Source organism: Gobius niger (genome assembly GCF_951799975.1).
Source record: "Gobius niger genome assembly, chromosome: 4".
NCBI lineage: Eukaryota > Metazoa > Chordata > Actinopteri > Gobiiformes > Gobiidae > Gobius > Gobius niger.
In genome coordinates, this window is record NC_136855.1 from 6,370,180 (window position 1) to 6,386,232 (window position 16,053).

Sequence of the window (16,053 nt, forward strand, 5' to 3'; positions counted from 1 at the left end):
CGGAAGTACAGCTTCTTCTTCTGTGTGGAGGTCCGGGAAAGAGCGATGTAGCGCCATCTAATGGAGCAGGAAGGCACGAGCGCAAGCAAAAACAAAAACACAGTAAAAATGACGAAATGTAAAATAAATTTGCAAGCGAATTCGTCATTAAATCTGTAATATTTCGTTGTGCAGTTGTTGTACAATAACAAGTAAAGCACCTTAAACTGTACGGCGCAGTCTAACGTCAACTTTACAAATGCATTTCCTTCCGCCACATCGCTTTTTAATCTTTATTATTATTATTTGACAATGCTTTGGTCAATGTCTATGACTGAACCTCTTAACCCCGACCTTCACCAAATGCATTTTCCTCTCTTCATATCAGCTTGACCCTAATGTAAAAGGTACAGCCTACAGGCCACTGAAAACGCCTCATTTGAAAGCTAAGACCAACAAAACTGACCTAAATGGATCTTTGTCCTCCCGTTGTCACTTTTGTGCAGGGGCGGACTGGGGCTGAAAAAAGGCCCTGTACTCTGACCAGTCCGGCCCCAGTTAGTGTGAACACACGCATTCACAAAGTCATATTTTGACACTAATTTTTATTGCGCGATTGCTGTGTCACCAATTAACAACAGAGCTGTTAAACAATTAGAATAGAGGTTTTTTGTTTTTTTTGCTGCTTCACTGTGCAATTGCAAGGCCAGGTAGCAGCACCCCCTTGCAAGCTGGTGGCCCTCAAGCCAGCAGCCCTTCTGTGCTCCTCCAGAATGGACCTATGGCCAGTCCGCCCCTGCTTTTGTGCGGCTCTTTTGTTGCGTTTTTGTGTCACTGGAGAAAAAAATGTGCTTTGTTCAGGTGGGGGTTCAAGAGGTGAAATACATGTTCTCAAGGAAACGTGGCAAGAAATATTAAAACACAATTAGAAAAAAAAGTAGACTGGAGTTAAAAGCGTTTTATTGTATGTTTACAGTATCAACAAGAGTCATTTCCTTCAGTTGTTTCTCCATTCAATCGTCCCTTATTTTTTAAATTTTTATTTTCCAAAACTCCAAAAAACATTTATTTAAATACATACTGCAGAGGTGTCAGGAGTAGATAAGTTCATATTCACGTAATTTCACGGGCAGCAGTAGCGTTTAAGCCGCCTGTTGCAAATAAATGGTGCTAAATCTCTACAATTCTGTCGTTGTACGGCAAAGTGTGGGACAAGGATGAGAAAAGTTTGTTTTTGTGGAAAAGTAGAGTAGGACCCAGGGCTGGGGGAACATATGGATTTGAAAACCCCATGATCCACTGACTTCAAAATTGGTCACATTTGGTCTAGATCTTTGCTTTCCAAGTGACATGAGGAATGACATCAGCAAATTCTTCTTCTTTTTGTTTTGTTCATTCAGGGTAGAGTAGTGGTTTTTCAAACATCATACAGGCTTCTTTAGATGGTACAGTTTTACATAGAAAAGTAATTGATGCCTCACTAATGTGTTTAAGTTTGGGCAATTTCTGGTGCCAGTTTATTAGGGCTGAGACGTTACGCTACGATAAATACCACGATACATAGGGCCTGATGCGATACCTGCTGCGATACAATATAGTCTATTAAACCAAGGATTCAATTTATGATTTTCTATTATCACAACAAACTGCAATACTATAACCCTCCCCTATGATTTCCTATAACTAATTTAGTCCAATTCCAATACATTTTAGATCAATTATTTCATGAGGTGGAGCTTGGTCTGAAAAGTCTGAGAACCACTGGCGTCTCATTGTGGCAACAGCATAGCAACAGAGCCAAACGAGTGGCAAGTCTGCATTGTCATTTGTTTTGACACAGTTTAGAATGAAAAGAACTCACGTGCATAACCTGTGTTGCAACATTTAATGTCAAAATCAATGCCACACTTATGAACAGCAATACAATGAAATGGCAATAGTGTCGGCCTCTGTGTGTATTGTACTGAGACAAAAGCCCCAAATACAACACTGTGATTGTTAAGGGTTTCTTTGTCTTTGAAACTTTGTCAGGTTTCGTGCCCTGTGGCCCAAAAATTACAGCGACATTAACCTCTGTGACAGTTGAAAGATATCGAGCCAGACATAACTTAGTCCACTCTCCCTTTGTCCCAAACTTTGCCGTATTTTCATTTACAATAACAAACCGTGAAGTCTGTGAAGGGTCTAAAACCTGGTGAAAGTTTTCCTTGTTTGTTCAGGAAAAAAAAACAAAAATACAAAACAAAATACTTTTTATAAAACAATGAACAAGTAGAACGTAATCCGAAAGCACTTTTACATGTTTTGCCACACGACTCTAGAACAGACTAGGTTCAGTAGTCCAGAAAAACAACGGTGCGCTGTCTGTCGCACCGATCCGAGTCCTGAAAAAGTCCCCCAAAAACCTCGCCTCCAGCTCGACTCCATCGCCCTGACGCTACAGAAGGTCTCACGCACAAACGGAAACGAGGAATAAGACCGGATAAGTGTCAAGTGTGCCAAAGGAAGGGAGAAAAGTGATCCCTTTTAAGTGTTTGTCCTGGAGTTAAGGACGCAGCCATTTGCTGAATGTCGCCCTTCGCTAATTACCTCTTTTTGCGGAAAATTGCCCTGTCCAATAAAGCAAACGGGCTAAACATGAACTAAAAAAGGTTCATGTGGCCGAAATCAAGCCAGTAATTAGAATGTACAATTGTGTTTGTAAAAGACGGAGTAAAATAGAACCTTTAAATTTGCAAGCGATATAAAAAAATGTATTAAACCAGGTCTTAATAAATAATAGGTTTAATTTAATTGTTTAAGTTGACATAATAATACTATTGAGGCTTAAAAATATCCTTTTGGGTGCCACTGTCTCAGCATTGATACTTCCTGTTTCTTAATTTGAAATAATGTTTGTGTACAGATACCAACTCTTGACACACGGGGGCCAGGACTGGTGAGGAGTTTGACTGGAGCTCCCCCCATAGGCAATAGTGGGAATAACTTCCCATAACAACTTACAGGCTCTACACACGGGACGCGACAAACAACAGCAATCGCCGAAACCCATGGCCTCTGAGGTGACACTCACAGGATGGTGTTACATCATTGATAATGGATTGAAATGGGGAAAGATATACTGAATGTCTTTCATTAAAAGGACTTTTTTTTTTTTTACATAAAAAGTGTGAGAGAAGTCCAAAATGTTCTTTCCCTCATGGTGTTTGCAGAAAGTGCTCTGGAGCTCCTTCAGATCATTGGTTTGTCAATAAAACCCTCGCTGATTGGTTGTAGTGCGAAGCGAACGTTCAATACTTTTCAATACTTTCTTGAATCGCCTTGGGCCCATGTGGACAAACACGAAATTAGTCGTGTTGCTGGAGCAGGCTAAACGATTGCCGCCTTGTCGTGCAACGCCACCGGACGTGAACGGAAAAGGAGCAAAGTCCCCGTGTGTCGAGCCCATAAAGGGCTCATTTACCGAGTGTTAACCTGTGCAAAACATTCAGTTTTACATTTGACATCTTGCGCTCATTTACACATCAGGATTGTGGCCTTAATACTGTAACTTCAAGTGCTAGCTAAGCGCTATGTTCCAGCCAGCAATCGATATTTAGCACCAGTCTTCAAAAATGAACTCACCCATTGAACGCAAAACTCTACTGAAGTCAATTTGTAAATCACTTTGAAACTCGTATTTTAAATCTAAAAAGCACACATGACACAAATATAGCGAATATTCAATGTTTCCGTTAAGTTTGTACAAAAATGGACCGTTAGCTTGTGGCGGCGGCGGAATCGTCCCAATACAAAGATGCAATAACACGTCTCTTCTTTTTTTTTTTTAATAGGACACAGGCTATACATATTCACGAACCCACACGGTTTTTTTAAGTCTTTGTAGGATGTTTTCTAAAATAACAAAACTATTATACAACAGTGAGTAAAGAGAGTGATAAATATCCATGCACGAACAGATGGCGCTAACTAGGAAATACTATACGGGGGGCGGGGGGGGGGGGGAGCCAGCCATTTTTGACGCTTATTGCAGAAATAGGAGGAGAAATATAGATAGATACATGAGGAACATACAAAACTTAAAAGCAAAACACAACGTTTAAAAAAAAAAAAAAAGGCACATGAATTCCAGAGGTTTTTTTTCTCCCTGGAAACTTCTGGCCATTTCTTGGGAACGGAAAATGTCGACTCACATGCAAAAAATCCACAAAACTGAAATGGTAGGATACACTTTTAGAAGGGGGGGGGGGGGGTGTCCCGCGTTTCGAAAGTTTATTTGCTTCAAGTCTTGTCGGGAAAACGAAAAGGTAAATCTTGGGGGAGAAGTGAAGGGGGCGAAAGGCTGGCGCGTTTTAGCTTAAGCAATGTTTTAGGGCCAATCGGTGAACAGAAAAAGGCTCGCGTTGTAGACGGTGGCATTAACGGTTTCGAAAAGGGGGGTTGCGGAATAAATGGCACATTCACGGGGACAGCAAGTCACGACAAAGATATCGAAACAAAGAAAGGTCAGGGTTTTGGACAAATAAAAGGAAAGGAATGTTTATATTTAACAAATACTCGCTTTCCAAGGGGGGGGGAAAGACCCAACCGCTAGTACTACGGGCACTATTTTGGACCCGGCTTAGTCCCGATTTCAGTTTAATCCAGGCCCGGCGGAACTTGGAAGGTCAAATACTTTATTACAAGATGGTGCGTGGTGTGAAAAGTTTCTAAACCAGAGCTAACCGTATATTTACCAGCCAATTTTACGTCTTCTCTGGTTATAAATTTACTTCTCTGGTTATAAAACATGGCAGGCCTCATTGTTTTGAACATTTGAAAAAAGGAAAGTAGGCGCCGACCGACAGGGCCTATCGGTCAAAATGTTGCCGATATGGCCGACGTTGACTCAACGAATATTCCTGAGAATACCTCCGGAACGAAAGAGACTTACTGTTTCTTTGCATCTGAAAGAAGGGGTTAGATCTTTAAAATGAGCCCTACATAAACTGCTCTGCACGTAACAGAATCGCCCATGCTTAAGTTCTGATAGTCAGAAGAGGGTCCAGTGATGCTCATAAACAACTCCATAATGATACAAGGATAATGCGAAGTGACAATGGGCCAAAAAGCCAAAACACTAAGAGCCAAAAGAACTGATCACATCCTCCTATATAAACTTATGTCTGTCTTTTCAACCCCCTTCACCAAATCGGTTGGGCCCTAAACGAAAGGGCCATGTACAGTATAGTACAGTATAGTAGAGTGTGGTCAAGTCTTGTATAAAGGTACGCACATATATCTAATGAGAACTACGCCACGTTAGTCATAAATTCTTAATCATATCTTATTTCTTGTTGTGAATTCATTAAAAAAACGCAGCCTCTTTCTGTTCACCGCGGCGCACAGGACGATAAGAGCACAATATGATTCTCTAATATAGTCACGGTCCTTGCTTACGCCCTAATATTAAACGTAGATGCTATTTTTTGTTTCTTTCATAGGTACTCTTTTCCCGGCGGGTTTTACGAGATGCACTGTTGCTCCTCGGGGAAGCTCTCGCCCTCCGCCGTGTGCTGGACCGTGTGCTCCTGCAGCGCGTTCAGATCCATGAACCGCTCGCCGCACCACACGCACTTGAACTGCGTCTCCCGGGAGTGGACGCTCTGGTGCTTGGCCAAGTGCTCGCGCTGCTTGAAGCTCTTGTCGCAGCTGGCGCACTTGAACGGCTTCTCGCCCGTGTGGACGCGGCGGTGGCGCTGCAGCTCCGACGAGTACCGGAAGCGCTTCTCGCAGTCGGGGCACTTCAGCGGCTTCTCGCGCGTCGGGTCGCACCGGTGCTGCACGAACTCCGACGACGACACGAAGCGCTTGTCGCACAGGGAGCACTTGAGCGGCTTCTCGGTGCAGTGCGAGTTCTGGTGGCGCTGCAGGGTCGAGTTCTTCTTGTAGCCCTTGCCGCACACGTCGCACTTGTACGGTTTCTCCACCTCGCCGCCGCACTTGTGCTTCAGCAGCTCGCCCGACTGGCTGAAGGACTTCTGGCACGAGGCGCACTTGAACAGGCTCTCCATGCCGTGCACCTGTTGGTGGTAGAGGAGGTGCGACGGCTGGAGGAAGCCCTTGTCGCACAGGTTGCACTTGAAGGGCCGGTCGGCGGGGTTTTTGTGGGTGCGCCGGTGGCGGACCAGCGCGTACTGCTGCTTGAAGCTCATCTGGCACTCCTCGCACTGGAAGGGGCGCTCCTCCGAATGCGTGCGCTCGTGCTGCCGCAGGTCCGACGGCCGCTTGAAGCTCTTCCCGCACGAGTCGCAGGCGAACGGCCGCTCCCCCTCCGGCTGACACTGGTGGTGCAGCAGCTCCGACGACTCCTTGAAGTGCATCTCACAGAGGTTGCACTTGAACAGGTGCTCGCCGGAGTGCGCGTACATGTGGCGCACCAGGTGGGAGCGGTGCTTGAAGCTCTTCTCGCACACGGCGCACTTGTACGGCCGCTCCGAGCTGTGCGTGCGCTGGTGATGGGCCAGGTGGGACGACTGGCTGAAGCTCTTGTCGCACTGGTCGCACTTGTAGGGCTTCTCGCCCGTGTGCACCCGCTCGTGCCGCGTCAGCTCGGACAGGTGGCGGAAACCCTTGTGGCACACGGAGCACTTGTACGGCCGGTCCGGGGACGAGGCCTCGAACGCGGGCGGAGAGGATTCGCCGATGGAGGCCACGCCGCCGGACGTCTCGCCGTTGGACGGTTGCTGGGGGTTGGCGGCGGAGGAAGTCGGGGTCACGTTGCCGGATCCGGGCCTGTAGGTCTTCTCACAGATGGAGCACTTCATCGGATTGTTCCCGTTCCCGTGCGAGTTGTGATGCTGCGCCAGCGACGTCAACAACGAGAAGCCCATTTTGCAGACGCCGCAGACGAACGGCTTCTGCTCCACCTGGACGCACTGATGCTCCAGAAGGTCCGTGGCCTGGCTGAAAATCTTCATACACTGCGTACATTGGAACGAGCGATCCTGCGTGACCATGCACTGGTGCTCGTGCGGGTTGGCGAGGTGCGAGATGTCCTGGCCGCAGGCATTGCACTTGGTGACCTGCATTTGCGTCTGCTGCGCCTGAACGCCGAGCTGCGGCTGCGCCTGCTGGAGGGACGAGGCGTCCTGCTGAAGGACCACTCCGTACACCGCGCAGCCCAAAGCGCTCTCCGCTCCCTGGGGCAGAGTATGCACCACGGCGGGGTTGCCCTGCCACGCCTCCGTCATGTCGACCTTCTGAAGGACTCACAGCCAGAGAAATGAACGAAGATGCTCTGAGCTCAAGGCAGGAAATGACTGAGTGCTCTGCAAAAACACAAAGAGGAAAAATTAAAACTGGTGTGAATGAGCTGGAAAACAAACAAACAAAAGTACTAAAACTGAGGCCCGACAACTAGGACAAGAATGTTTTTCACTTTTCCCTCTATTGACAATGCTTCTGTGTCCTTAATAAAGTCTTGAATTAATTAATGCATCGGTTTGAAAACGAGATTCTACCCAATTGATTGCTTTTTTTAGTGTGACTTTTACACAGTACAAGATGTTTCGATGCTTCCGCAGCATACAGGAGGAGCAATACTTCTTAAAATGATGCACACTGGTCATGTGTAATGTTAAAGAGGCTTGGCTTTTACCTGCATCACTAATATGTGTGTAAAAGCTTAAAAACTCAAATGTAAATAGTCATATACAAGTTATAACCATCCGTAACATTGTAGTAAATGTTTTCATTTTAGCCTCTTCAGTTCAAATGTTAACATTTACTTAAATTAAATAGGGCTGCAGCGCACTGGGAACATTTTAATTGGTAGATCGCTAAAGGTGCATGAACGGGAGATTCTTTACTAAATATAAACACGGGGACGCTAAATCATCTGAGGACCTCATGAACAACATTTGTGGAATTATTTTGACCTGATTCTTGACAACATTATTTTGACCTGATTCCTGCTCTCAGTTATACAACTTTTTCTCTAGACAGAGAACATGTTATAAACTTGGCCCTATTCTCCAGTAAATAATTATATTAATAATAGTATATAAATAATAATTATATTAACTGACGATTGCTTTCATAATCGATAATGCATTCATTTGATGAATATAATCTGCCCTTGTTCACCGACAAAGTGGTTACATCATGAATCACTAATGTGCAGTAGAGAAGAAGAGTAAGAATACATGTATAACCTTCTTAACCTTGTTATCAATATTGGCCCCAAAAATCATCGGTTGCCGCTAATCAATAACACAACCCTTCAACCAACAGCGTCAAACGACAGGTACTGTGTAAGGCAAGCAAATAAATCACTGAATTGCCAAACAAGCATTTGATGTCAGACTTATTGGAGTTATACAACAATCAATTATTAAAACGACCACATTTAAATGATCAATATCAGACAATGCGTTACAGCCAAGTCGAACCAGGTCAAATTTACAATCCAGTTGATAACATTTTCCTGCTTCCTTGTTTCGATCAGCCTCGAACCACAACGCCAAAACTTCACACGGCCTTTGAAAAGGAACTCAAGGTGTAAATAAATGCTGGAAGCTCAGGGCGCGCTATCTGGAGCCACACAATATAAATGTAAAATACTAAATTATCTTTAGCGCAATATTTGGACATACAATATTCATATCACGTCACTAAATCACCAAGGTCTATGACATTTTGCCAACAAAGACTAAAACAAAGTAACTGAAAATGAGGAAATGTTCAGTTTAGTCATTGCAAAACGACTAAATAGAACGCACTGTGTCAAAATGGTTTGAAAACTGTATAATATAGCAATAATAATAATAGCCCTCTTTCTCTTCATGTTTAACCCTACAAGGTGTTCAGCTGCTGACTATGACAAGTTTCAGAATATTAAATCAACAAGCATTGGTTTCATGGGGTATTTTTTCCCAAAAAATCATTGCAGAAAAAGAATAGTAAGATATTTAAGAGTGCAGATCAATTATTGGTGAATTTTAAAACTTGGCCAAAGGTTAATAAACAAAACAGGTGCAGACCACAGCCTTGTGCCAGATGAATAATGGAGCAAACACCGGGTAATTAGTGAAACAATGGCCTTACGTGCGACGTTTCACACCAACTCCACCAATAAATCTTTACAAAACCAACAGAGATCATTCACAGCGGGTCGCCTTGATTTGCATTACAACTTTACTTTCGGATAAGGAAGATGAGGGAGAGGGGAACTGTTAGAACATCCTGATTTGGTTTGTTCATTTGACCTGATGGGATGCGGAGGAGCATCAGCATCATTGGCCCAAATGAAACTGGTTCACGTCTCAAAGACCTGGACAGACCAGTTTATTAATCTTCAATAAAGGCGTCATGCTTTATGTAATTACGATGCTGCGTTTATAAATGCACAGATAAGATCAAATACAGCGGTGTCTGCACAGGGGCGCTGTAAATGAGCGGGGGGTTGGTCTATTTCCTGGCGACAAAATTAAATAGCGGTTCATTTTTGATGCATTTGTCCAGGTCATAATGCGCATTTCACCGTAATGTACGCACAAAACACGAATGGCAGCGTTATCTCTGACATATCGAAGCTTAACCGTGGATACAGTGAGAAAGAAAGCCATTTATTGCGCAGAAATGTAGTTTAATGTCAAAAGTGTCGTTAGCCCAGCGGCTAATGCTAACGATGCTAACTAAACAAATGGAAGGCCGCGAAATCAAAGGAGACAGATGATAAACTGGTCTCACAGGAAAAAACTAAAGCTGTTGTAAACCATTGTGGATAAAATGGTTGTGACATTTGTTCGCCACGGCGGCTGGTTTTGTCGGTGACGGTAACGGGAGGACCAGTGGCAGAGGCCAGAGGGAGCGGGGTGTCGTGAAGCCTGCAGCCGGAGGAGAGACGCCTGCAGCCCGCAGAGAGGAGCAGCACGGCCCGGGAGAGCGCAGTGACTTACCGGCGTTTACCGACACCTCTGGCTGCAGTCAGCTGGCTGTTGCTGGTGGCTCTCCGCGCTGTCGGTGCTGCAGGGGCCGGTGCTGGTGCAAGGGATGCGGCTGGAGCTGGTCGCCATCCTCCGAGGCACGGACACCGGAAACCGCAGCGCACCGAGCCGCTACAGGGGGAGGGAAGAGCCGCTACAGGGGGAGGGGAAGACCGGCGGTGGAGGGTCAACTCCGTTCCAGGATAACGGGATTTAAAGACAAACCCAGTCCGCACAGAGTGAAACTTAACAACACAAAGAATCTGTGCACAGTATGTAGACAGCAGAAGTTCTCATTTCTGCCGCCAGGGGGCGCTCTGTGAATAGGCCCGTATCACAGAGATCTGTGTCAGGGGCGTGACTACAGACAGAGGCTCTCTCAGGGCAAGAACCAGAGAAATGTTCAGACACAACCAAACACAGACAGTGTGTTCATTTGAAGCAGCAAACACCTGCTGCGAGATCACAGCTCCAAGTCATTTTCAGCCACTGGTCTGTGTGTCCTTTCAATAAACTGTGTCATATGGTATTTTCTTCACTCATTTGCATTCATTTGTGTTTCCTGACATTTTGGGACCAGAAAAGTTGCCAAAACAACCATTATTTCTATGCCACCTTTAGTATACTGTAAGTTATATTATCCTACATTTAGATCTTTATATTTGTAAATGTGTACATATTGCCTGATATGCATGAGGCATATTCTGTTATTTCTACACAATGTATATGTTTTTTTGTTTGTTTCTTTGTTTGTTCCTTTTTACCCTTTGTATCTTTTCATTTTCTTCCGCTGCAGTCTGAGCATAGATGCCGGGACTTCCTTATCCACACACACTCCCTCCTGCTGTTCTGGGGGGATCCCGAGACAACACCAGGCCACAGAGAGACGCAGATCTCATGACCACAGGTGAGGGCATGTAATATACTCTGTATCTAATAATGATAATATAGGCAACTTTTGACATATTTGTCTAGTGTCGGGTTCGATTCCTGGCTCCAGGTACACACTCTTGTCGTGTCCTTGGGCAAGACACCTTCCCTCCAGTGTCTGTGTACATTGGTGTATGAATACCTTGATATAAAGCGCTTTGAGTAAAAGTTGAGCATAAGTTGAGACCATTTACCACTGAATGCAATAAAAAAAAAACACTGAGACAGTTTAGTTTGAAACAGTAGATATTTTCTCCACATTAAGTTGGAAACAACCTCATAAACCAAAGAGTAAAAAGAGCATGCTGTGCATGCAATGATCACAACATGGAGCGTCAGTGCCGTACAAAACAGACTCATACCGTTCAGACTCAGCCGCGAGCCACAAGAACTCACCCCCCCAGGATGCACTGCTGCAGCCTTCAGAGCAGGGCATCAGTGAATCACAGGGGTATTAGACAGAGGTGGCCAAAGAACGTTTTGTTGTTACTTGAGTAAAAAGGACAGATACTTGTGATTAAATATTACTCCAATTAAAGTAAAAGATACTCAGTACAATTATTAGTTAAGTCAAAGTACTTAAGTATTTGCTGTAGAAAGTATTGAAGTATTCAAAGTAGAAAGTACACATTGTTTTAAATAAGTGTGAATAATAACTTGTCGGTTTAAAAACATGAAGCCACCTGCATGGCAACGCTCCAGGGACAAAACCTACTTAGTTGCTATGAGTCATTGGCGACGAAAGAACATTACCTACTGTTCTGGAGTGTTTTATAAAGCTTAAAATGGGACAATATATGTGGCCAACTTTGGAGCTTTTATGGAAATGTAGTGAAGTAAAAAGTATTATTTTTACTCCACTACAGTATAAAGTATTATTTTTATCTTTCAGATGTAGTGGAGTAAAAGTAAGAAGTTCACAAGAGAAGAAGTAAAGTACAGATACTCAAAAACGACATAAGCACTGTACTTTTGTAAATTTAACTGACCACCTCTGGGTTTAGATACTTCGTCATTCTGCTAAGTATCACAATATTTAGCTCTGCTTCGGGTCAGATTGAAGTCAATGTCCAGTTCAGATATGGTTGGTTTTCTTCACTGATGCCTGTGTCCTGATGCCGGGGGAGCACACCGCTGTGAGCCCGCGTGGATTCGCTGCAGCGTGGACTCAGACTGAACATGCACAGACACCGGGTCGGCCCCAGAGAAAAGTGTTTGTGTGTGTGTGTATGTTTTTTTTTTTTTTTTTAAGTGGAAACCTGTTAGAGACAAACAGTGCATGCCATTTTCACTGCAGACAGTCAGTGCAGGGCTCTCCTCCGCAACGACACCGCACTCCAAACCACAGGCGGCGCAGACTAACGGTTTGACCTCAGAGAACTTTGTATGTATTCAAACATATGTATTAATGATATTCTGTGCTTCGTGGAGCGTCTCCCACGTGGACAAAGCACAGGCCTGTTCCTTTGGCAGTGAATTTAAATGGCATGAGGCTCTTTCAAACAGCGCTGCCAAAAGTAATCCAGTGATAAGTCACATATTTTTGAAAGAAGTGAATTTGTCCGTGACTTGAGGAACTCATTTCAAGACATTTGTCCATGAAGCAAGTTTCTTTACACTTAAATTAAGGGGAAAAAAGCAAACTTGCGTCATGGACAGATTTCTCTAATTAGTTGCTTGAATCTAGGACATAATTACTAATTTAAAGAAAATGTTGCTTCTTTTTTAGATTGCAGTTGGCAACGCGTATCACTGAAGTTCAACAAAAAATGTCTGGAGATTTCAGTCATAGTTTTAGTCTCATTTACTAGTTTTCATTTAGATTTAGTCTTAATTTTAGTCAGAAAATATACTGCTTTGACAAAACATCATGACGAAATGTTCTACTCGGCAAAATTAGCACTGCAGATTTTGCCATAAATATAACTTGTTGTTTTTCCCTGCAGGTCAAACTGTTAACGGCCGGTTCAGTTTCGGAGCGGGCCTTGGTTGAACCCACAGCGGGCCAGATATAGTAGTTTTTAATAAAAGGGTATCTTCTTCTTTTTAAAACCAAGATTAGAAATGATACGAGGCACTCAGCAGCATTCGCTCGAACAGAAACACGGACAGTTGGAGTATAGAGTTTAACAGTCTCAGGCTGTACACCGGGCCGAGGAGAGAGGGGGCGGAGGGGAAAAAAAGATAAATCTACGTAAATACGCAGCCAAACAACTGAAAAAAACAAACAAACGCAACTTCAGGCTGTAGCGAAAATGGACCAACGGATCGAGGAAGACATAGTTTTAGAGCAAAAAAGCGAAACGAAGCTGGAAATGACTTGAATTTCAAGCATGAAAATTGAACCGGATTCCCCATTGTAACGGCAATACAACGGGGACAAATCTTCGTCCTTGTGGAGAGTCAGTGGTAGAGTGACTACGGCGACTTAGCTTGTGCTAACGCCAATCCAAGGGCCAGACGAGATCTATTTTAATAAACTAATTCGACTTGAAAACAGGCCAAACTGCGGCTCTCATCATCCGTTGGTCCGTTATGTTCACAGCCTGTTATCGTTAATGTTCAAACAAACGAAGACAGTGAATGGAGTGAAGTGGTGAAGCTGCAGTTCCTCCAGGATTTGATGGGTTTTTTTTTATTACCATTACATTTTTTTCATATTGATGACACTGTTATTATTGTTTTTTGATTATTCATTCCCATTTCTGCCTTCAGGGGGCGTTTCATTCCTGTTCAGAATCTGACTCTCCCATTCATATACATTTCACATTTCAGTGTTGAGTTGCCCTAAAGCAGTGGTTCCTAAAGCTGGGGTCGCGAGGCACTGACCTGGGACTCCCAAGATGATTTTGAAGTTAAAATAAAGTTAAAATAAAGTCTTATTTAAAGGCCCTATACCTAATTTTTATTTATTTCTCTTTTTTATTACAAACAATGAAAGAGGAAGCCACTAAATTAAAATGATGGTTGTGTCCAAACTTACTCCTAACTTTCCCAAATCATTTATGGCGTCCTTATACTACACAGGGACGAGTTTATAGGCACATTTCACCACTGGCAGGGTCACTTCTCAGGGTCACTGTCGCAGGAATGCAAGAAAACAGCCTGCAACTTTATGAAATTGATACAAATGCTTTATACTTAGATGCACAGTGTTTTTCCCGCAAATGTCTATGTTAATATACTAAAGAGAACAAAACACGTTTTATTTCACTACTTTTATTCCACTTCTAGAAGATTATTAATTTAAAACAGCATTTATAGTAAATGTAGGTTAATGATAGTGGGTAAACGTTGTTCACCTCAATTTTAAATGTTTCACTGCTTGATATTGAGATGTTTAATTTTTGAAAGTGTGGGAGTCCCGAGCAGTGTTGGTGAAAAACGGATTACTGAGTAATCCACTACTGTAATAAGGCTACTTTTTAAATTAACACAGTAATGTATTATATTAACAATTGCAAAACTGATTTCATTACTTTGTCAATAACTATCAATGACTTTTTGTAATATTTTGAAGCTGAAAACGTCTTATTATTATTATTACACTCAATAAAACTCCAAAGTGTGGTAGAAATATAGACATTATTTAGAGTTTCTCTCGTCTAAAGCAGAGAATTTTGTGGTCCATTGTCGGTTCTGTGGAAACGAGACGTGAGGCAGAGCCAAACAGCCCGACTTGATTTTTTTTTTTGTGTGCTAAAGTAACAAGTAATCAGTAATCTGAGTACTTTTGAAGAAGAGAAACCACAGAAGTAACTAGGTTACTTAAGAAGGCGTAATCAGTAATGAGTGGTCGCTTTACTTTTATGGAGTAATTCCAACCACGCTGGTCCCGAGTAACAGCCACAATAATGTGTGATATGTCCATTTTTGATTTGTTCTGGTTGTTTATAAATTTGCGTTACATCAGAACGTGAAGTACCCTGTGATTTCCAAACCAGCCAAACCCTGGAGGAACATTTGCTGTGAAGTTTTTACCGATGAGCGCGTGGGAAAGTGTCGTAATGTTAAAGGGATTCAGTTTCGTCAAACAGCCTCATGCAAAATGGCCGCCGCGAAACCGGTCGAGGAAAACGAGAGAAAGAGAGAGAGAGAGAGAGAGGAGGAAAGAGCCCTTTATGGATCTACTCTTGCAGCATAGTTCTGTATATAGCGCATAGTTAATAATAATCATAATAATAACCGTAAAGACAAGATCGGGCCCCGAACGCAAAAAAGAAGGCAGAAAATACAGTGTGCCATGCTCAAGTCGGCATGTTGTACAAGGAAACGGCACCAGCTCTGAGCAAAACCGTACAATCATCTCAGTGCGTCCCAAACAAAAGGCAGTCCCGGGGTTTTCAACTCGGTTATCGCTATTTTGTCTTTTCGCAAGGAAATAAAGTTCAGTTTTCAAGTTAAGATGGGAGTTTTTGGTATCGTTATTTAAAAAAATGTCATGTTTTGAAAGCAGAGGCTCGTCGCACAATGCGGCCTCGCTAGTTACGCTAATCTGAAGCAGTGAGCGCCAGTACTTCCTGTTTCTGTGCATTTACTATTAAGATGAGCTCAAACCCGTTCCAATAATCCTATTTTGTCAATATTATGGACAGTGAGTTCCTGCTCCTTGTTAAGAGCTTGATGTTGGATGTAGGAGACGACGAGCGTTTGACTTGAACCTAAAGATCCAAATTGAATAGTTTTTATGCAGATTTAAACACTAAGCTCAAAGTGCGAACCAAGCTAAATGGAAAGAAAAAAAAAAAAAGGTTTGCGGACTGGATCCAAAGTGAACTCATTGAGAAAAAGAATGGATGTCTGATGAAGGGCACGTGGCAATGTAGAGTTGCTGCACGGGACCGTTTCTCATTTTCTCAAAGCATGAAACGCTCACCCATCCACACACCAGTGTGCGCTGGCACTGGAGAAGAGGCGGGTGAAGTGTCTTGCCGAAGGACACAATGACAGCGTGCACCTACGGGAGCTGGGATTCGAATCGCCAACTTCTCAGTTACAGGTCAGCTCTCTATACCAACCGGGCTGCTGTCGAATAATTTCTTAAATCTGAATAATCACACTTTTGAAATGAGATAAATCACGATTGCAGTGCTGATTATATTCATTAACGCTCTAATATAAAGCATTTACTCACATTTCGTGAACAAACTAATAACCCTATGTGAAAAGCCCATAG

The 16,053-nt window shown here is 43.3% G+C and overlaps 1 protein-coding gene across 1 annotated transcript; it reads right to left on the reverse strand.

Annotated features, from left to right (window-relative positions):
* Positions 1-4,828: 4,828 nt before the first annotated feature.
* LOC306962056 (uncharacterized protein) lies at positions 4,829-10,565 on the reverse strand. Its single transcript, XM_079555086.1, has 2 exons — positions 9,921-10,565; positions 4,829-7,289 (listed from the first exon to the last, which is right to left on the reverse strand). Exon 2 carries the CDS (start codon positions 7,209-7,211, stop codon positions 5,484-5,486), a length of 1,728 nt encoding a protein of 575 aa, XP_079411212.1. The 5' UTR covers positions 7,212-7,289; positions 9,921-10,565; the 3' UTR covers positions 4,829-5,483.
* Between the last annotated feature and the right edge of the window lie 5,488 nt (positions 10,566-16,053).